At 36.1% G+C, this 21,948-nt stretch overlaps 2 protein-coding genes across 3 annotated transcripts; one reads left to right on the top strand and one right to left on the bottom strand.

Annotated features, from left to right (window-relative positions):
• Nucleotides 1-3,004: 3,004 nt before the first annotated feature.
• On the bottom strand, nt 3,005-5,541 carry LOC109093633 (retinol-binding protein 1-like). The gene is made up of 4 exons (XM_042777631.1): nt 5,306-5,541; nt 4,848-5,026; nt 3,931-4,032; nt 3,005-3,278 (listed from the first exon to the last, which is right to left on the bottom strand). The coding sequence occupies exons 1-4, from the start codon at nt 5,379-5,381 to the stop codon at nt 3,219-3,221; spliced, it is 417 nt and encodes a 138-aa protein (XP_042633565.1). The 5' UTR covers nt 5,382-5,541; the 3' UTR covers nt 3,005-3,218.
• Nucleotides 5,542-8,390: 2,849 nt separating this feature from the next.
• Nucleotides 8,391-18,138, top strand: LOC109093632 (coatomer subunit beta'-like). 2 transcript variants are annotated; one of them, XM_042777610.1, is made up of 22 exons: nt 8,391-8,543; nt 9,225-9,362; nt 9,490-9,576; nt 9,692-9,818; nt 10,240-10,388; nt 10,476-10,622; nt 10,717-10,816; nt 10,934-11,076; nt 11,481-11,680; nt 11,845-11,955; nt 12,042-12,130; nt 12,326-12,432; nt 12,518-12,661; nt 13,980-14,110; nt 14,697-14,904; nt 15,247-15,357; nt 15,519-15,733; nt 15,906-15,998; nt 16,383-16,566; nt 17,187-17,261; nt 17,502-17,669; nt 17,745-18,138. In XM_042777610.1, the coding sequence occupies exons 1-22, from the start codon at nt 8,541-8,543 to the stop codon at nt 17,838-17,840; spliced, it is 2,826 nt and encodes a 941-aa protein (XP_042633544.1). In that variant the 5' UTR covers nt 8,391-8,540; the 3' UTR covers nt 17,841-18,138. The 2 variants fall into 2 exon arrangements, with proteins under 2 accessions (XP_042633544.1, XP_042633537.1); XM_042777603.1 differs by having other exon boundaries at nt 17,499-17,669.
• Nucleotides 18,139-21,948: the final 3,810 nt, after the last annotated feature.

Below are 21,948 nucleotides of genomic sequence, written 5' to 3'. Positions count from 1 at the left end.
GATGATATTCAGAAATAAAATCTGAGTTAATTGAGATGATTTAGTAAAGGCCATGTGAGCAAAAAGCATTTTCTACTATAAAAAACATTAGGCTTTTTAAAAAAGTGAAAGTAGATTTCAGCTGTATTGTACTTGAATCACAAATTAATGTCACTCTCTTCAAGATGCACTGAGAATTTTTGACTAATTTACATATCAACTGAGAAATATCTTTTCAGTTCATTTAATCTGAAAGTTTATGTAGCAGAATGGTGTAAATCCAAGTGAATAATGTAACGTTTGTCCCCTATCATAAATCCATATGTTCCGATTTCTTGAGCTTTGAGGGTTGGTTATATTTTACATGAACGGTATTGTGCGCATTGTGAGAGTGTTTTCTCAATATAGTTGTACTGAGCAGCACGTGTGGTGGTAATGAAGTTGATCCGATTAATATGGTGGTAAAGAAAATGCGGTGCTGACAGCCAGAGCGCTGCACGACAGAAGCAGGAGGGCGATCAGGCATCAGCTCTCCCCTAAAAACACTTTTTCAGGACATGAAGAAAATCACATATTTCACAATGCCTGCTTCATACTGGCTATTGAAAAATGGTCTCTAGTGACAACTTTGAGGAGTATCTCAAAGCTCTCAGTTTTCATTCTTGGAGATATTCAACAGCCTAAAAACAAAACAGGGTTCCACCATGGTCCATAATAAAGAATATAAACTATATAAAATCACATCTTGGCAAGAGATCGATTAACATTTGAAATGAAAGCATTTAAATAATAAACAGGTGCTTCTGCTATATCATACAAGATCTGTCAGACTGGGCTAGTAATTTAAATTTTTCCCAAAATTACTGAAGATGTTAATGTTGCTATCAGGAAAATTGCTGTTTTGTTACAACCTGACAAAGATATCACAGAGAATGGAGATCACTTTATTATCAAGACTGTCAGCACATTCAAGAACTATGACATGGACTTTGTGGATGGTCAGGAGTTTGAGGAAGACCTGGGTGCAGTAGATGGCAGGAAGTGTATGGTGAGTGTGCCAACATCCAGACGTATCTATGAATCACTCATGATGAAGAGAGAAAACTGGACATTAATAAGTGTTTTCTGTTGCTGTTTTCAGTCGTAGGCCTAGAAATGTCTTAAATAACTTTTGCTTTTTCATTTAATTTCTGTCCACTTGAATGACTTATGTTATTGTAATACCCTCATATGTACATAGTATGCAGATAAGTAAACAAGTCATTTCAAACCACAATGACTGAAAAAGTGAAAGCACCAATGTTGTATCCTTGTTTTAGTAATTCAGATGTTCAATTTTGATGGCTGTTGTTAGAAAATGTTAATTGTTTAATGGTTCTCAGTCTCATAAAAACATTTATCAGGCATGCAATAATTCATCTGATTAAAGCATGAGCTGAATAAATGAAAAATTAATTATGTCACAGAAATCTAAGCAGCTAATTCAAACTGAATATTTTATATGTTCTTTAACGGCATAAGAGATAAAAAATTACTAGTTAAATGCTTACCATTAGAAACCTTTTAAATTACATTGACAACATTCTTCCATTACAGTTTCACTGGCTCAACTAGCCTACATAAAACCAAAAAACCTAACAAAAAAAGAAAATAAGATTTTTTTAAACCAATAATTTGTTAGTTAAAGTAACAAACAGTAAATTTCACAGTTTGCTAATCTAAACAGCAATATTTTCCTGCTTTGCATCATTTATTCCCACAGACCACCATCAGCTGCATGGACACAAGCTTGTGTGTGTGCAGAAAGGAGAGATCGAAGGCAAGGGCTAGACCCACTGGATTGAAGAAGATTAACTTCATTTTGTATTTACACTATACATCTTTTCTTAGAGCCTACACACTACTTTGCCCTCGGTCAACAATTACTTTGTTTTTGGAAACCGTGAGTCAGGGTAAAAAAAAAAAAAAAAAAAACTGATGCTACAAATGACATGTGATCACCAATGTGAATTAGTGGCTCATTGTGCAGGGGGCGCCAGGACATTATTATCATTACATGGCTATTGTGCTCATTTGAAACGTTAACAACAGGTGTTCGACCACATCTGTGCGACATTGTGCTTAATTAGCCCAAGCAACCCCTTTGGCAAAAGGGTGTGTTGAAGAATCTATATTAGGTGCATACCGCCACCTGCTGATGAGAAGTGCAATTTATAGCGACAACAAAAAGGAATGTGTTTTGAAAAGCACATGGGTGGGCACCTAATGTGAAAGTTATTGATTCAGATGACCTTTGACCTGGAGGATTTTAAAAAACAAAATTTGTGTTTTGTTTTATAATTCTGTATATTTTCTATGAAGGAGCTGAAAGCAGCTGGAGTTGTGGCCAAGCAGGTTTTCAAGTCATAACTAAGCCACTGTTGTATAGTTGCACCCCCTACTGGAAAAGACACAGAAACATCCACAGTAGACAGAGCTATGTATCCATTCACCCTGCTGTCATCAGTCTATCTCTTTGCATTTATGCATTTGATGTGCCTTTCTAGACTACTCATCAGACAACGCTTATTCCAAATCAGGAATTACTTTAGTTAATATGACAGACATCCATTAAATTCATGTGTGTGAGTTGGGTATGTTTTAGTGCCCTAGTCACTAAGATTAGCCTCCTAACTGAGAGCTTTACTGCTGTCTAAAAATACCCACTTTAACATCTGATGGTCTTTCTGGCTGGAGGAGCGAAGATGGGTCTTCACCCCGCAGCAAATTGAGCTCTTTTCTTCTCTTCAGAAGCAGGAAGAATATGAATGGAAGGGGAGATTATATGATGAGGGTCTATACAGCTGCACTGCTGTAGATTATGATGCTGACAGACTCAGAAAATGTGTGTTAAAATTGTGCTCTTGAAATCACAATTGATGAAATAAAGAAAACTGACAAGAATTGTGCAGATGTTTGTGTTCTTTCAGCTAATGCAGAGGTTTTCTGTACATTTGAATAAACATGTTGGAAGAGTGAACATGCATATTTTTGTGTTCCCATTTTATTTTCTTTGACAAAGTTTTCACCATACATTGTTTACATGAGGAATGAAAAAGACTTAAAAATGGCTATTTAACACAACAATTACTGTTATTAATAGCAAAGTCCCTTTAAGATTAAGGGTTTTCTATAGTCTTTGTTAATAGGCAGAAATGTTCACATTTCTTCACAGTAGAGTACTTGTGGTTCAAGGCACATCAGTCGAGAACTTGTTTCTTAAAAACCTGTTTACACACCACTCCACAGACTCGCATTTCCTGCAAAATATATAATAAACAACAAAAAACAAATAAACAAACAAAAAAACATTTAAAAATAAAAACTCAAATTTTCTTTTAAGGAAAGGAAGGAAAGGACATGACATGACATATATGATATTTTATATGTTTTTTTTTTTTTTTTATAAATGGTAAAAGTTAATGTTGATTGTTGATCTCCTTTTTTTTTACAACTACCGTACAGTACATGGACGTGGAAAATTAATTTGAGTTATACTAGTCTGTTTGTTTTTCACAACATTACTGTTTTTGCTGTACATTTGTACATACAAGCTTAAGAGACTTCTTTCAGAAACATTTTTAAAATCTTACCGACTCTGAACATTTGATTGGTAGTGTAACAGTTTTTAGGTACAGGTTAGCAGCTATTATGCACAAATATTTGAACACAGAATGTTGAGTAATAAATGAAGTATATTCCATATCTGCTGTATAATGAAGTCACTAAATGGATTTCAGCGTATACACATTTTAGATTTGTTTGTTATTGTAATGCATGACTGCTGCAGTAATGATGTTATTTTATTAATTACACTGTTGACTACACAAACAACACGAAGCAGCCAAGTGTGACCTTTCATAAAACAACAGAGCATGTCCTCATATGAACTGCATCCTTATACAAACTTACCACATGTAATTCATCCCCTTTCACCCACTGGGTCCAGCCCCTTCCCTCCTTTTCTCCTTTCTGTACACACACCAGTTTGTCTCCGTCCCAGTTAACAGTGGTCTACAAAACAAGGACAAATACACACTGCTGAGAAAGATGAAGCTGATATTGACTGATACAGAGAATAGAGAATAAATTGTGTACAATTTGCCAAAAACAGCACTTTCAAATGTACTTCCCTTTTTAATTTGAATGTGCAAGGCTTCTGGTGTCAGTAATTTTTAGTTATTTTATCTGTACAATATTAATTTATTATGTTTTGTAGGCCAAATTTTACTTTTTGTTGCACATTGTTATTCTTGTTATTTAATTTTAGTAGCTAATGACGTCTAATGACATTCACAGGAAATAGCTAACTCCCACATTGAAAAAAAAACAAAACATTTATCAACAATAAATGCTTATTGAATACTGAAGATAAAGAACACAAACACTGAACTACTATTCCTACATTGAAAAAAAAAGATGCATGATTAACTTTGAATAAATTTTCAACACATTTCTCAAATAATTACAAAGAAATGGCAAGTAACATATTGAATTAAACACAACATTTTGAAGTAGAAAGACTGAATTATATACTTGTAAAACATACTCCAATTATCTTTACCAACTTTGAAAATAATGTTATACAGTGTATACAAGTTGACCTAAAGTTCCCGAGCACCAGGTGTTTGTGGCATTAACCCGAAACCCTCGTGGATTTAAGATTCAACAGGTCATTGTATGTAAATCTCACTCTAATCCGATTTACTGACTCATCCCCCACAGTGAAAAGCAGTTCAGAATAGTTTTCCATTTAAAAGCATTTCTGATCTTACATTTTTGTTTCACTGCACTTTAAGTTGTACTTTTTATAAATAAGGGTCACTTACCATACATTTTCTATCATCTATACCAGCCAAATCCTCCTCAAACTCCTTTCCAACATCAAACTCCATTTGGTAGTTCCTAAAGGTGGTGAGAGTCTTGATATTAAAATGATCACCATTCTGAACAATCTCCTTATCAAAGATGAGATAGCTGGCAATTTTTCTGATGACAACATTCACATCTGTAAGTTGAATACATATAAAACTGGTCAATCATAGCCGTATGTGGTACATGAGCCATTTTTTTTTTTTTTTTTTTTTTTTGCTAATAATAGAATCAGATCTGCCAAGAGTACTAAAATTTATCTTTTGAGTACAAAATACAGACATGTATTTTTTCTTGCTTTGACTGTTTCCAACAGAATATATTCTGTAATATCTCATATACCTTGTTCAGCATAGAAAATTAATTTCACAGGAGTAGAATGAATAAATAAACAGAAAATGAAATATCAGCCTACCTAGTGCTTCCATGTATTCATCAAAGTTTTCATTACTTTTCATTTTCCAGAATCCATTCATGTCTACGGGAGACATATTTGCTTCTTTTTTGCGTTTGCCCTCTGCTCTGATGTTTCAGTGTTTCAACATTAAGGTGCGGTGTGGTGACTCAAATCACAGGACACGTTGTAATCCTAAAGCCAATTAGGACCTTTGGATTATCTCAAAGAGTGCAATGTCTGCTGTGGACATTTTTTATTTTTTATTTTTTATACAGGAGCTCTGTCGTCGGGAGTGAAATGCAATATATGATGCATCTCATGAGCTCATGTCAGTCAATGCATATGAACAGACAGACATGCCAGTTTGTAATTGTTTTGATTCTTAGCCTGTCAGCAGCACAACAGTCAGTCAAAGCAACAATCACAACGCTGTCAAACAGGCTTCCATTTATGCCTACAGACACCAGAGAGAGAGAGAGAGAGAGAGAGAGAGAGAGAGAGAGAGAGAGAGAGAGAGAGAGAGAGAGAGAGAGAATCGTTCACTGCACAAACATGAGGTGAAGACCTGTCAATAATGAGGCCAGTCTTGAGACGTTCCTGACTATAAATAACTCTAAAGTGTTAACAGTGGAATCTAGAATGAAAGATACAGAACTGTCACGATGAGCTGTTTACTTTTCAGATCATGGCCTGTTTCATCTTCCACAAACCACAAGAGAGCACCTTTGCCAACCAAACCTGTCTTCTTGTTTCTACACTACCATTCCAAATTCCAAATTTGGAGGTTTTTGAAAGTCTCTTACGCTCATCACGGCTGCATTTACTGGATTTAAAATACACCAAACTAAGTAATAATATTGTAAAGTAATACTACAATTTAAAACAACTAATTGTTTGCCATTTATAATACATTATTTTTGTATATTTTGTATATCATTTATTTTTGTGACGACAAAGGTGAATTTTCAGCAGCCACTACTCTTCAGTGTCACATGATGCTTCAAAAATCATTTTGCTGATCTGGTGCTCAAGAAACATTTCTTCTTATTATTAACAGTTTAATATTTAATTTGATTAATAGTTTTATGAAAACTGTGATACATTACTGATCTTATTTCAGGATTCTTTGATGAATGGAAAGTTTTAAGGAACAGCATTTATTTGGAATAGAAATATCTTTCAAAACAAATCTTACTGACCTCAAAATTTATGGAAAAAATAATTAAAGAATAAATCCCAGAAAAATAATGTCATTCTGTCTTCTTTTTTTTTTATGGAACAGGAAAAGCTGAATTTTTAGATTCTTTTCATTGTCTTATGGACATCAGTAAGGCCTGCCATATGCTAAGGACCAATACCAAATTCTTTCTCACTCTCATTCTCGTCCTACTTTCTTACTGGCGTGTTTTATGACGCACTGAAAGGAGCATTTAAGATAAAGTCTGACTCATAAATATACGCAAAGCGCTGCAACAGTGGTGACAGAATAAAGTGTAGCCTTTAGGCATCTTGATCTTCTGAAAATCAAACACTGGAAATGGTGCTTGTTCTTCTTGACATACTTTTTTGCTACTTATCTTGTCTTCCATGCTTAACAGCAGAGTCCAAATACAGAATTTCTCTGATCACAGGAATGAAGATCAAATACAGTGATGTTGTATAACCTCCCACCTACTCACCCCCTTTTCCAGTAGCCCCTCGCTGCAGAACTCAACATCCAGGGGTCATGGTTGGATTGGTAGGTTTAGGGGTGAAGCTCTGGGAGATGGGAAGGTTTAGGAATCAGGGGGTGAAGACGGGTGGGTTTAGGAATCAGGGGGTGGAGACGGATGGGTTTAGGAATCAGGGGGTGGAGATGGGTAGGTTTAGGTATATGTAACATCATATCACGTCCCCTGGATCTTGTGTTCTGCAGCGAGGACTATCTCCCCTTTTGTGGCAGCAGCATCTCAGTGGGTGATAGATTTATAATATTTTTATGCACTATGCCAATTACCATTTCAAAACTGACTGTTTCCAAAGTCATAATGAAAAGAGATGAGCAATAATTATTATTATTTTTTAATAATGTTATTATTATTTTTTTTTTTTTTTTTAGCTCGGAAACTAATGTAGCTAATTACATTTTTTTCACACATTTTCTCCTCGCACAATTCCTGCTTTGCTTTGTACTCATAATAGATATGTTTTGACCTCATGATCATTTCAATTTCAGGAGCTAACATTCGAGGACGCTGTGTGCAAGCAAGTGTACAAAAGAAAAGACTGATTTGTCATGTGATTCAGTTCATGTTGTTCTACTATCAAGTCTATCAAAATCAAGCTGTGTATTAACTTGTCTATATAAAGACAATGGAATGTTATGGCTCATCATTTCTTGTGAATGTAACTTAGTTAAATTTGTTATTTGATGTTTTCTCTCTTACCTGCTCACACAATCATAAAACATTTTTATTTTTATACAAATACATATTAATTGATGATATGCATGATTTAACACAACAATATAGAGCTATAAACATAATTAATTTCCCCAAAATGAGTTAAAAACCATTTTACATAAGGACTATTAAAGATCCAATCAATAGTATAACGGTCGAACAGACACATATCTAAAGCAAGCTATATTTGGTAATTAATTGATTTCATTAGGATATAAAAATTATTAACTACTATTTTATATTTATAATTATAATTTATATAATTAATTTATATATTTATAATTATAATAATTAGATGGTAGAAGATACACATTTAGATACATTGTAGAAAACGAGCAATTGTGTAATTATACTTTTGACTCAAGGCTATCTGAGATGTAGCCATGTAGCCATTGTATCAGGTGACTATGGCGACTACCCTTAATATTAATGAACCTTTTAAAATCATACTGCGATGAGACCTTTCAGGCACATTTAAGCACTGTATTTTTGGAGTGTTATTCATCATAAGTACACTGAACTTGGTACCATTTTTGGCTTTACAGATAAAGGGTAAGCTCAAATCTCGCCGCAAGCGCATATCGCCATGGAGCGTCCCTCAAAAGCCGAGTTCAACCGAAATTACCCGAAACACTCCGAAGCCGTCCGAGTGTCACGTCAACGCTTCCGACGTCAAGCGCACGGGCTTTGAGGAAGTTCCACGTCACATTTGCCCTGCCGTGCACAAAACTGCAGCCGAAAAAACACATCAGACTCTTGGTGGATGATATAAAATACTACAGGTGAAGGAGACCAAACCAGCAAACACAAACATGGTAAGTGTGGCGTCAGTATCTATATTACGGCCAATATTACAGCTGGTTCGCAGAATTTGTGTAAAAATACGCTTTAAGTAACGTTAGCTCGCGCTGTTAGCCTCGAAGGCCCTTAGAATGGCCACATAGACAACTCTATCATTTATTCAGTCTGTGAATTATTTATTTATTTTACCTCTCATTCAAGATAATACTTAAATTTAAAGCCGTTTACCATTACATATATTATCAACTAACGTAAACTGTTCACTTATATGATGTTATGGTGTGATATATTGTGTTTTGGCTAACAGCTGATGATATGAATGCGACTTTAACATTAAGTTATGTACACATTAATAAATAAACAGAAATTTTGAAATGTGCTGCTGTATATATTCTGTTCAGTAACATGGCAATTATCTTGAAGAGGCTTGATTTGTAGTGATTTTATTGCTTAATATCTGAACTGTAAAGGTTAGCCGCTGTTACTTTATCAGATTTTTAACTGGATGACAAATAGCAAATGTATTGTGGGGAAAAAGAGTCAAGTTTAAATAACAAAATGTCACTGTTTCTGTTCTTGAAATAGAGAACATTTGTGCTTTTTGTATAGACTTTTGGTTACCACTGTATACTTGGTGCTGCTAACCAAAGAGATGCTGATTAATCAACTTGTAATTGTCTTATCTTGTCTTCTAGCCTCTGAGGCTGGATATCAAGCGCAAACTCACGGCTCGATCTGACCGTGTCAAAAGCGTAGACCTTCATCCATCCGAGCCATGGATGCTGGCCAGTCTGTACAACGGCAGTGTCTGTGTGTGGAACCATGAAACACAGGTGACTAGCAGACCTTATGTTTTTCATCATTTACAATATAATACCATCTGATCTCCACATTTTACATTAAGGATACAGTAGTGTGTGTTGCATGTTTGTCTAATATTTTGTTTAATATCTTTCATAGACTCTGGTTAAGACTTTTGAAGTCTGTGACCTTCCAGTAAGAGCTGCCAAGTTTGTTGCCAGGAAAAATTGGGTCATTACTGGTGCTGTAAGTATATATATGTGAATAATAATAATATGTGCTTTTATATAATGTTATCAATACTGTTACACGTGTAATAATAAAAGAATATGTAACTTTTAATAAATTTCCTTTTTTGTAGGATGACATGCAAATTCGGATTTTCAACTATAATACACTAGAGAGAGTACATATGTTTGAGGCCCATTCAGATTACATTCGCTGCATCGCTGTTCATCCCACCCAGCCCTACATCCTCACAAGCAGTGGTATGCACAGATTAAATTTACATGAAGTATTTATATTGCATATGTACATACAGTATATGCATATGTTAATATGTATAACATAGTATACTACCATTAGTTAGTTCAGTAAAGAATTTACTTTTATTCGTCAAGAATGCATTAAATTGATCAAAGATGACAGTAAAGATATTTATAATTTTACAAAAATTCTATGTTTTCTATAAATGCTGTTTTTTTTTTTCTTGAGCACCAAATCAGCGTATTAGAAACTGAAGACTGGAGAAAAAGTTTTTTTAAATTTATAATAATATTTCATCCTTGGTGAGCATAAGAGACTTATTTTAAAAACATTGAAAAATCGTACTTACCCCAAACATTAAAACTGTGGCATATATGTACAAAATGTTCATGTTTAACACTCATTGGATCTGTGTACGTTTAGATGACATGTTGATAAAGCTCTGGGACTGGGAAAAGAAATGGTCCTGCAGTCAGGTGTTTGAGGGCCACACACACTATGTCATGCAGATTGTCATCAACCCCAAAGACAACAATCAGTTTGCGAGTGCATCGCTGGACCGAACCATTAAGGTACGACTGAACACTCACGCAGGCCAGAGCAAGTTTGAATCTGACTTCTTACATTTCACCTATAATTTCTTCCGTGTTTTGTTTCAGGTTTGGCAACTGGGCTCTTCCTCCCCTAACTTCACTTTGGAGGGCCATGATAAGGGGGTGAACTGTATTGATTATTACAGTGGAGGAGATAAACCCTATCTTATATCTGGAGCTGATGACAGACTGGTCAAGATTTGGGACTATCAGGTTTATTTGATATTGATAATATTGATATGCTTAATGCAGCAAGTCACTCCTGGCTGTTTATTTACTTCTGTTCTGTGTACCTCTCGCTCTTTAGAATAAGACATGTGTGCAGACGCTCGAGGGTCACGCTCAGAATGTGTCCTGTGTAAACTTCCACCCAGAGCTGCCAATCATCATCACAGGATCTGAGGATGGTGAGTTGTGGCACATTTTCATTATAATGTTATAGATCTTTTAATGATCACTTGTTTTATAAAACTACACTGCTTCATTCCTGATCCAAATGTTACTCTCTATGTTTTATTTTTCAGGCACGGTTCGTATCTGGCACTCCAGCACTTATCGTCTAGAGAGCACTCTGAACTATGGTATGGAGCGGGTGTGGTGTGTGTGTGGCTTGCGCGGCTCCAACAATGTGGCATTGGGCTATGACGAAGGGAGCATCATTATCAAGGTACTAAAAATAATACAAAAGTAACACCATGCTGTTTCCTGTCAGTGGTGTGACATATTGGTTAAAGCTCTGGACTGTTAATTGGAAAGTTCAGTCCCTGCAACAAGAGATCCATCCTGTTGCTCCAGGGCCAGGGCTGTCAGCAAGAGAGTGGAGGATAGAAAATGTTCCAAAAGATTTCTACTTCAAATAAATGTTGTTCTTTTGAACTTTCTTTTCAAAGAATCCTGAAAAAAGTATCACAGATTCCAGAAAAATATTAAGCAGTTTTCTGCTTGTGAACAGTAGTGTATATAGATCCATTTACATGATCCAATTAATTAATTATGTGAAGAGCTTTATATAATGTCATATCTCTTGTGGAGAGTTCTCTATTAGTTATATAGTTTATATTTGGGTTTTAGCTTGGTCGTGAGGAGCCAGCCATGTCAATGGATACCAGTGGAAAAATCATTTGGGCCAAGCACTCTGAGATTCAGCAGGCTAACCTCAAAGCCATGGGGGATGCTGAGATTAAAGATGGTGAGAGGCTGCCACTGGCGGTGAAAGACATGGGCAGCTGTGAGATCTATCCTCAAACTATTCAGCACAATCCTAATGGAAGGTAAGACGCTAACATCGTTTTTTTTTTGTTTTTTTTTAGCCCTGCTCATTTACATGTTCTCTGATCCTTGCTACTATTTATTAAAGTAAATATAATTTTACAGTTGTTGTATAATTGACGTTTCTCAACATCCAGAGGTTCAGTACTCTTAATCTTGTGTTTAGGTTTGTGGTGGTTTGCGGAGATGGAGAGTACATCATTTACACTGCCATGGCTCTAAGAAATAAGAGCTTTGGATCTGCACAGGAATTTGTCTGGGCCCATGATTCATCTGAGTAAGTACTCTATAAGCATATAGAATATGCATGTAGAAGATAACTGTCAAAAACACTTAATACTGATGTTACTTGTTTTAAATTAGGTACGCAATTCGGGAAAGCAGCAGTGTGGTGAAGATCTTCAAAAATTTTAAGGAGAAAAAATCTTTTAAACCAGACTTTGGAGCAGAAGGTAAACCCTATTTTCACTTACATCGTGGCCAGTAGTAATCTCTGCATTTACGATTTTGTATGCAAATGAAGCACAAAAAAAATAAAAAATACATAAGTGTAGTATACTGCATACTCAGTTCCTTTCATTACATTTAATCCTGAATGTAGTAAAACAGGTATTATTTTATGTATATGAATGTTTGTGTGTTTGCAGGCATCTATGGTGGTTTCTTGCTGGGTGTCCGATCAGTGAATGGCTTGGCTTTCTATGACTGGGATAACACAGAGCTGATTCGCCGCATTGAGATCCAACCCAAACATGTGAGTCAACTGCTCCAGTCCTTCATTATTTCGTCTGAATTTTATTACTGTATCTGGACCAATTGCACATTGCATCTGTTTTCAGATTTTCTGGTCAGACTCTGGTGAGCTGGTGTGCATTGCCACAGAGGAGTCTTTCTTCATCCTGCGCTATCTGTCAGAGAAGGTGGCCGCATCACAGGAGTCAAATGAGGGGGTTACTGAAGATGGTATTGAAGATGCTTTTGAGGTAGGTGTACATAAGTGTTCATGTTTAACCAGATGAAAAGAGTTGTTTCAGAAGTAGAGCAAGTTGTTACATTTTAATAGAATTAAAAAAAAAATGGAATTCCCTTTATACCTTGCCTTTTCTATTTGTTTGTTTTGAATTGTCCTTGTAATTGCCAAAAATCACAATAAAAAATGGGAATGAAATCCTCTAATAAATCATTTTTGATTTGTCCCTGTAATTGCCAAAAATCACAATAAACAATTAATTGATCATGTTTTACCACGGTATGCGGTATTATCACGGTATTGAAATTAAGTTTTAAAAAAGTGGTCATAATACAGTATAACAGGTTAAATAACTTTTTTCTTATAACAAAAATCACTGAACATTTAAATGCAATAAAGCAATACAAAAAATATATTTAAAGTTAAAAATTTTACACCGATTAAAGTGCAAAAGAACTTTACAATCACTTTACAATAAGACCTCATTAGTTAACCTTAGTTAATGCATTAACATCCACAATGAGCAATAGCTACATTTGCTACAGAAGTTACTAATCTTTGTTAAAAAATACAAGTCTTAGCTCATGTTAGCTCATTAAATAACACAGTTGCAACTTTTGATTTTAACAATGTGTTATTAAATATTGGAATACCTAAGATTAATGAATGTTCAGAAGAATTTTTCATTGGCAGTTTGTTAACTAATGAACTCTAATGTAAAGTGTTAATGAACAATAAAGAATCAAAACACTTTCACACAATATCTAGGACGTGTTATAGTCCAGATTAAAATGGGAAAAAAAATTATGGAAATATATAAATATTATTTTATATTATTTAAATGTTTAGAAAGTAGCAGATGCTTTTATTTATGGGGTTTCCAGGGTAAGGGCTGCAGTTTCTGCAGTTTAGCGCCATCTGCTGTCAGAGAGTGAATGTGCTTTCATTCAGCGCGTCTCTCACGTGTTCCTCCATGTGCTTCTTGTGCGTGCTTGTTTACAACAGAGTTCACACGGGTCTTTAAAGCAGCATACAAACGGTGTTGTGCATTTTGACCAGTTGATGGGAAAAGTATTCTTAAAATGCATTTCAAATTCTGAATAATTTGTAATATATAATTATTCTCGGTATTTGGAAGTGCCCACGATAACAATATCGTGCATATTCATTACCGCGATATATCGCATTACCGAATACCGGCACAAGTCTATTTAAAACACAACCAGGACTTATCTTAAAATGGTAAATAGAGTCCATTTTAATTTAATATTGACTTCAAAAATTTGAAACAAATTGTCTGAGCTCCTGATGGTCTGTGTTTGTGTGTGCAGGTCCAGGGAGAGATTCAGGAAGTGGTAAAGACTGGTCTGTGGGTGGGAGACTGTTTCATTTACACCAGCTCAGTCAACAGACTCAACTACTTTGTCGGAGGAGAGATTGTCACTATTGCTCACTTGGACAGGTGCAGTCAAAGTTCCCTGTATCTGAAATATGTTTTCAGCATTTTATTGGGGTGTATCAGTCACACTCACTACCATTACAAAGTTTCAAGAATTAAAAAAATTTTTTTTAAAGGTTTTTGAGTCTCTTATTCTCTAAATGCAGTAAAGTGAAAGTTCAAAAAAACTGTAATATTGTGAAATATTATAACAATTTAAAATAACTGTACTTAACATTTACATAATATATATTAAAATAATTTTTAGTCTTCAGTGTCATGATTCTTCAGAAATCGTTCTGATATGCTGGTTTGCTGCTAAAGAAACATCTTTTATTATTGTCAATAATGTAAAACGGATGTGTTGCTTAATATGTTTGTGGATAATGTTAATGAATAGAAAATTCAAAGAACAGTATTTATTAGAAATATAAATCTTCTTCTAAAATTATACATTTCTTTTGTCACTTTATCAATTTAATACACCCTTGCTTGAATAATTTATTTTTAAAAAGTCTTACTGACACCAAACTCTGAACGTTAGCATAAATATGCACATAAAACATCTATTTATTATTCAGTTAGTCTAACAGTGACTTATTTTCCTTAGAACCATGTACCTTCTGGGATACATTCCTAAAGATGACCGTCTTTACCTGGGTGACAAGGAGCTGAACATAGTGAGTTACTCTCTTCTGGTGTCTGTCCTGGAGTACCAGACAGCTGTCATGCGCAGAGACTTTGGCATGGCAGACAAAGTACTGCCCACTATCCCTAAAGAACAGAGGACCAGAGTTGCCCACTTCCTGGAAAAACAGGTAAGACTTTAAATGTTTACATGTAAGCTATGATTTGCATGATATAAGGTATATAATTATAATGTTACGTAAATAAAAATAAAATTAGAATTAGAATTATATTGTTCTTGCTCTGCTAGAATAACAGCAGCTAAGGCTAACTCATATGTTTTGGCAATATTTTTCTTGTTCGAAAGTGTTAAAAAAAATATGGATGGTGATGAAGTACAAGTACTTTTGAAGATCAATATATATAATTGTGTGTCAGGAAAACCTGATTGGCTGCCAAATGTGTAGTAAATCTAAATGATATTCTGCATATATTCTGTGATATCTAAAGGATCTTTGTCTATGTGCCGGTAGGGTTTCAAGCAGCAGGCTCTGGCTGTGTCCACTGATCCAGAGCACCGGTTCGAGCTGGCGCTACAGTTAGGAGAGCTGAAAATTGCTTATCAGCTAGCAGTAGAAGCTGAGGTTTGTTATTATACACCAGTGGTAAAGCCCCCTAGTGGTGGCCAAGCTCAATTGCGTAATACTTGTGGAAAAAAAAAACTGTTTTGTAAACGTAATGTACAGTATTCTGCTTGTAAGCTTATATGATAAAGATGTCTAATGTTACTGCTTTTCTTCTGTAGTCAGAGCAGAAGTGGAAGCAGTTGGCAGAGTTGGCCATCAGTAAGTGCCAGTTTAGTTTGGCTCAGGAGTGCCTCCATCATGCCCAGGACTATGGAGGACTTCTGCTCCTGGCCACAGCATCTGGCAACGCCGCTATGGTTGCCAAGCTTGCAGAGGGGGCAGAGCGTGACGGCAAAAACAATGTTGCCTTCATGACCTACTTCCTGCAGGGAAAGTAAGTATCATAGGAGAAAATACCTTCGTCAGCTGAAATACAAATAGAAATATGTTGACTACAGATGTTTTACTTTTGTGGATTTTCATTTTATAGTCTACTATTAATTCTTACACTGCTGGAGGAAGTCATGTTTCAGTAACAGATTGTTCTTTTTTTTTTGTCTTGCCAGACTGGACAACTGTTTGGAGCTTCTGATCAAGACAAATCGTCTACCAGAAGCAGCCTTTCTTGCCCGCACATATCTGCCCAGCCAAGTATCCAGGTCCGTGTTCAGTGCCACAGTAGTATCCACAGCAAGGAAACAACTTGCAGTAAAGTGAAGGAATATTTTACAAGGGCATAGAACGTACTACTAGAAGAAATAGTATGAATAGAAAATAGTATGCACAATATGCTAATTTTAATTAATGGACAATAATTGTTCAGCTTACAATAAGGACACACTGTAAGATTTGACTTGATCTTTAGTTTCCAGTGTGACAAACCTAAAATGAGTCTCTCTTTGACTCTTGTTTGATCAGACTCATAAAAATGAAGACAATTTGGCACTACATTTAAATAAAATTAATTATTTATTTATTAATTTATTTTTTTCAGAGTGTGAAATGTTATCTTTACAATTCTGTAACTGTGTGTTTGTTAACAGGGTGGTGAAGCTTTGGAGAGAAAGCTTGTCTAAAGTGAATCAGAAAGCTGCAGAATCTCTGGCAGACCCCACAGAGTATGAGAACTTATTCCCAGGCCTGAGAGAGGCCTTTGTGGCAGAGCAGTACCTGAGAGAGACCTGCCTCGGCAAAACCAGACCTGCCACTGACTACCCACTGGTCACGGTAAGAAAACAGCTCTTGGAAAAATTTTTTCTTTTCATTTTCACCCAGTGGTATTTTACTATTATTTATATGCTATTGTTATTAATATTTTGAGTTATCTTTTTTTATATATTCAGTTTTAGTCAATTTTAGTCATTTGTATTATTTTGAGTTTTTTTTAAAACATTTCTATTTATCATTCATTTTTATTTTGGTTTTAGTAATTGTAGTAAATGTTCATCAATTTTTTATTTTATTTCAGCTTTATTTCAATAACCAAAAACATTTAATAGTTTTACTTTTAATTAACATTAAACAACACTGTCTTCCAAAATCTCCTTCTTTGTTTACTTATGAGATCTAAGCAGTGCTTTTGCAGGCTATTTACTCACTGACCTATGCAAGTCAAATCGAAACTAGCAAATATAACTAGATTACACCCCATAGGGGTCACTATATTGTAAAACCATTACAATAATAATGCTTGATCAAGGAGTTTGAAAACTGATGATCACTGCTTACTGCTCAAAGTTTTTTTTTTTTTTTTTTGTTTGTTTTTTTCAAATCCATTTTTTGTTTTTTTTTAGTGTGTGTGTGTAGAATGTGTAAAAAAAAATCCCCTCTCATTTTTCTTTCTTTAGCCCAATGAAGAAAGGAATGTGCTGGAGGAGGCCACTGGTTATGAACCCAAAGGAATTATCCCCACTCCCACACAGGTGTGTGTGTGTGTGTGTGTGTGTGTGTGTGTGTGTGTGTGTGTGTGTGTGTGTGTGTGTGTGTGTGTGTGTGTGTGTGTGTGTGTGTGTGTGTGTGTGTGTGTGTGTGTGTATTTATCAAACACGTTTTGTTGATGGTATTACACTATAGCCCATGATATCAGAGCAAATGGGTGGTCTAAAGAGCTCACATATATCTTTCTGCATGAACTAATCAAATTGTCTGTGTATGTTCAGCAGTTGAAGGATGCAGAGGAGGCCCCAGAGGATGTGGGTGTTTTGGCCTCTGTGACGGCAGCCGTCTCGGCTCCAGTAGTTGCAGCAGTGCCTACTGTGAGTCATCCAGAATCCCAGCCTGCTGAGAAGACAAAGAAAGAGCTTCCCAAGGTGACAGCAGCAGAACAAAAGGTATGTGGTCCAAATATATTGTTAAAAAAACATTAACATCAGACATGATGTAACCTCACTTTCCGATTTATTTTGATTATTGATGAATTGGAGGATGATTTGGATAACATGGAGCTTGATGACATCGACACCACAGACGTCAATCTGGATGACGACTTCTTAGACGACTAAACCCTCAGCACTGAAGCATTCAGTTTATTTAAGTGACCAAACCTTTTTTTATTTGTTCCTGTTAGACCTGCAGAGCTGAAGTCTAGGGTGAACTGGATTGAAAATAAATACGTCTTTTAGGGCGTACCACTGATGGAAAGACAAGGAGAAATGTGCTTTATTAAAACTTTTTGTACTTCATTCTGGACCTTCAATTTACATTTTACCAGTACATCAAGGTATATGTTGATTCCTGTATGTTCAACCATGATGAATCATGGCACCATTATTCATAATAAAGATAACTACTCTACTACAATGATTTGTCCTGTCATAATATTGTTTGTTTTAATATTCTGTTAAATATAAAGTCCTTTATTAACCACCTTGAAATGACCCCTTTTATGAAAAATGTTAAATGTGCTCTGCAAAATCAAATACTGATACATTTTACAGACTTCGGAAGAAAAAAAGGGCAGATGTTATTTATTCAGAGACACTTGTAACGGAGCCAGAATTTTAACAAAAATAAGTTTTCTTAGGTAAAATGATATTAAGAAATCAATAATATAAAAATAAATACTAGACCATCATGAAACAGCTGTACAAATTTCAGTGGACATTTTAATCTTAAAATATTCTCCTTTAAAAGAAAATCCCCGTTAATGCTATGCTAAAAATGATGGGTATGGGTCAACTAGTAATTTTGCATGTCAAATTTAGATCAAATTAAATCTCTTTGCATAATAAGTAACCTTTGTCTTTTCACCTCAGCTAACATGATTTAAGAATACTGTGAAATTACTTAAATTATGTTTGAAAACCTTACTGCAATATAAAGTACCAAGACTGCCCATCCAGCGCCAGTGTACCTGTTTTACCTTTGATATTACAGAGCAAATGATCCATCAATGGTTTCCCTCAGTTCTTATCTATGTTGATAAAATCAGTACATGCTCCTGCTGCTATTCTGGCACAGTTGGATGGAGTTAAATAGAATTTCAAGTTTTACTGCAGATGAAAGAATCTGCAAGCATCGTTCTTATCTGTAGTACTGTTCTTTCTACAGTAAAGGAAACATTTTTGTAAGCCAGTGGCTAGAACGTTCAGTAGAATGTTCACATTAAAAAAAAAAAAAAAAAAAAAAAAAAAATTGATGCTACTCCTTTAAAATTGGTACAGAAAACTTTTAATAAATAGCATCCTGTCCAGTAGATGGAGCTAGTGCTCCTAAATGATTAGTATTTGTCAGTTTAACTCATTGAGTAGGCAAGAGGCTCTGAGGAAGAGCACAGCTGTAACATGGGTTCCTTTGAGGGATCGGTTTGGTGATAAAGCTGTCATTTGTGTCACATATTACCAAGTACAAAACAACTAGTTGATAAAACATGATTGATGATCATTTGTTAACATCATGTAATTGTTCACCTTGATTGAACTGTGAAAATATGGCTGCCACTTTGCCCTTTCCTCATTCTGTCAGCTATCTCTACACTTCCTCTTTAAAAGACTCTGTTGTTCTAAGATGTTGCCACAGCTTGTGCAAAAACTGTCTACAGAGCTACTGGGAGCTCAACAAGTCCCTGGAGTATCCTGTTTGTTTGAGGGAGGCATACTGTTCTGTTCTTCTACATCATTTAAGTATTTCTCGCTTGGCCTCAGAGGGTGAATCCTCTCAAGACAGCAACTTCAAACCACTCTCACCCATGTGGGGAATGCAGAAACTGAAATGGTAAGTGAGCTGCATTACACTTTACTAAAGAGAAAACTACACTTTTTTTTACTTTGATCGTGAAATAACTAATAACTGTGTTTGAGGGATTTGCTGTGATGCAGGTATAGATTTTACCACCTTTCTGATGAAAACAGCAAAGTAGGAGCACAAAACTTTTCTACTGATTCTGTGCAACATGTTATTATCTTGCTGTTTTATGGATTAAATAGTAGCAGTAGAAGAAGAGTATTTTAGCCAGTAGAGATTGCTATAATTTTGTATTAAGTATGCAAAGTCAAATTAAGGTGCTTTCTAGATCAAGTCAGGAGGTGGGAATATCTGAGCTGAAATTTCCCACTTCCAACCTCAATGTATTAATTGTGCTTTTTTGATTTTAGGTGGATTATGTATTGCATACTGAAGAATCTAAGAATCTTATTGTGTTACGTATAATCATTCATTTTATTATTCCATTTAATCCTATAATCATTTATAATAATCATTATAGCCATTTAAATACTTATTTCATTGATTCATTAATTGATTAGTCATTTATATTATGTTATTGTTTTTATATTATTTTTCCCTCATTGTTTAGTCTTATGATGTGTGGTTTTAAAGGCTTTGTTTGTCTTCGTGAGTAAGAGATAAGAGGGAATGTTTATGGACACTCAAGGTTTATGGGATGTTGTGAAGCAGTTTTGTATAACACTACTTGTTGGAAGTCTAACTAAGACTACTCAATAAACTCTAAATCATCATTACTTCGTTTCCTGCTTCTGCTCGTCTCTGGCTTTGCTTAGTCACCTTCTTGGATGATAGAAGACTGTAAATGGAGTTTTGAGTTTTAGACTTCTTCTTAACAGGTTTCGGGTGTTAAACAACTTTGCTAACTAGTTGTTCTGTTACCAGACAAAACGGATATTTTCTGACAGGATTTGGCATCCGGGAATGGATCTGATATTTCTGTTGAGGAAGCATGATCTAATAATACCTTGAATATGATGCAAGTCACTTTGGATAAAAGCGTTCAAAAGCTGGTGGAGTTTATTATTATTAAGTGTCAGCCATTCTATCTACCAAAGGAATATACAGCCATACTGCTCGTTGCTGTTCACATTCCTTCCTGCTCAAAAATCAACAACAGGAGTGAGGCACTGAATGATCTGTACCAGGACATCAGTGAGCAGCAGACAGCCCACCCTGATGCTTTTTTTCATCTAGGCTGGGGATTTCAACCATGCAGACTTAAAGAGCGTGTTCCAAAAAATACACCAACACATTAACTTTCCATCAAGAGGTAAAAATATTTTGGATTTTGTTTACACCACCCAGAAAGGAGCTTACAAAGCCCTCCCCCTCTCCCACCTTGGTTCCTCAAACCACATCACTGTCATGCTTATGCCTGCATACAGACCGCTCGTTAAAGTCACCAAACCAGTTCACAAACAGATACAAGTGTGACCTGAAGGGTCATCAGAGGCTCTTCAAGACTGTTTTGACATCACTGACTGGAATATGTTTAAGCAGGCTTCCACATACAATAACTCCACAGACCTCCAAGAGTACTCAGAGACTGTCACTGCCTACATCACCAAGTGTATTGATGATGTAACAGTCACAAAGACCATCACTGTCTGGGCCAACCAGAAGCTGTGGATGACAGGGGAGGTCTATAGACTCATGAAGATGTGGAACGCTGCCTTCAGAGCTGGAGATTAGGGGGGCCTGAGGACAGTCAGGGCCAATCTTTCCTGCGGCATCAGAGAGGCTAACAGACAGTACTCCAGGAGGATAGCCCATCAATTCAGCGACAGCAGAGACACCCCCACTGTGGACCTGTGACAGCACCATCTCCCTGCTGAATGAGCTGAATGCCTTCTTTGCTCGCTTTGAGGCACAAAACAGCACCACTGCACAGAAGACTCCGACTCCTCCTGGTGACCAGGTGATGATGCTGTCCCCGGACATCGTGAGGAGATCCTTCAGCAGGATCAACGCACGCAAAGCTCCGGGTCCTGACAACATTCCTGGGCGTGTACTGAGAGACTGTGCAGTGGAACTCACTGATGTCTTCACAGACATTTTCAACATCTCGCTTAGTCAGGCTGTTCCCACATGCTTCAAAGCTACCCCCATCATTCCAGTCCCAAAGAAGCTGTCTCCATCCTGCTTCAATGACTACCGTCCAGTTGCACTTACCCCTATTCTCATGAAGTGCTTTGAACGGCTAGTCATGCACCACATCAAGTCTGCCCCCTCCCCCAACCCGGACCCCTTCCAGTTTGCATATCGGTCCAACCGCTCGACCGATGATGCCATCACCACTACCCTCCAATTAGCACACACACATCTAGAGAAAAAAGACTCATACATCAGAAAGCTGTTCATAGACGTCAGTTCAGCATTCAACAC

The sequence above is a fragment of the Cyprinus carpio genome, chromosome A2 (assembly GCF_018340385.1).
Source record: "Cyprinus carpio isolate SPL01 chromosome A2, ASM1834038v1, whole genome shotgun sequence".
Lineage (NCBI taxonomy): Eukaryota > Metazoa > Chordata > Actinopteri > Cypriniformes > Cyprinidae > Cyprinus > Cyprinus carpio.
This window is presented reverse-complemented; position numbering and strand designations above follow the sequence as displayed.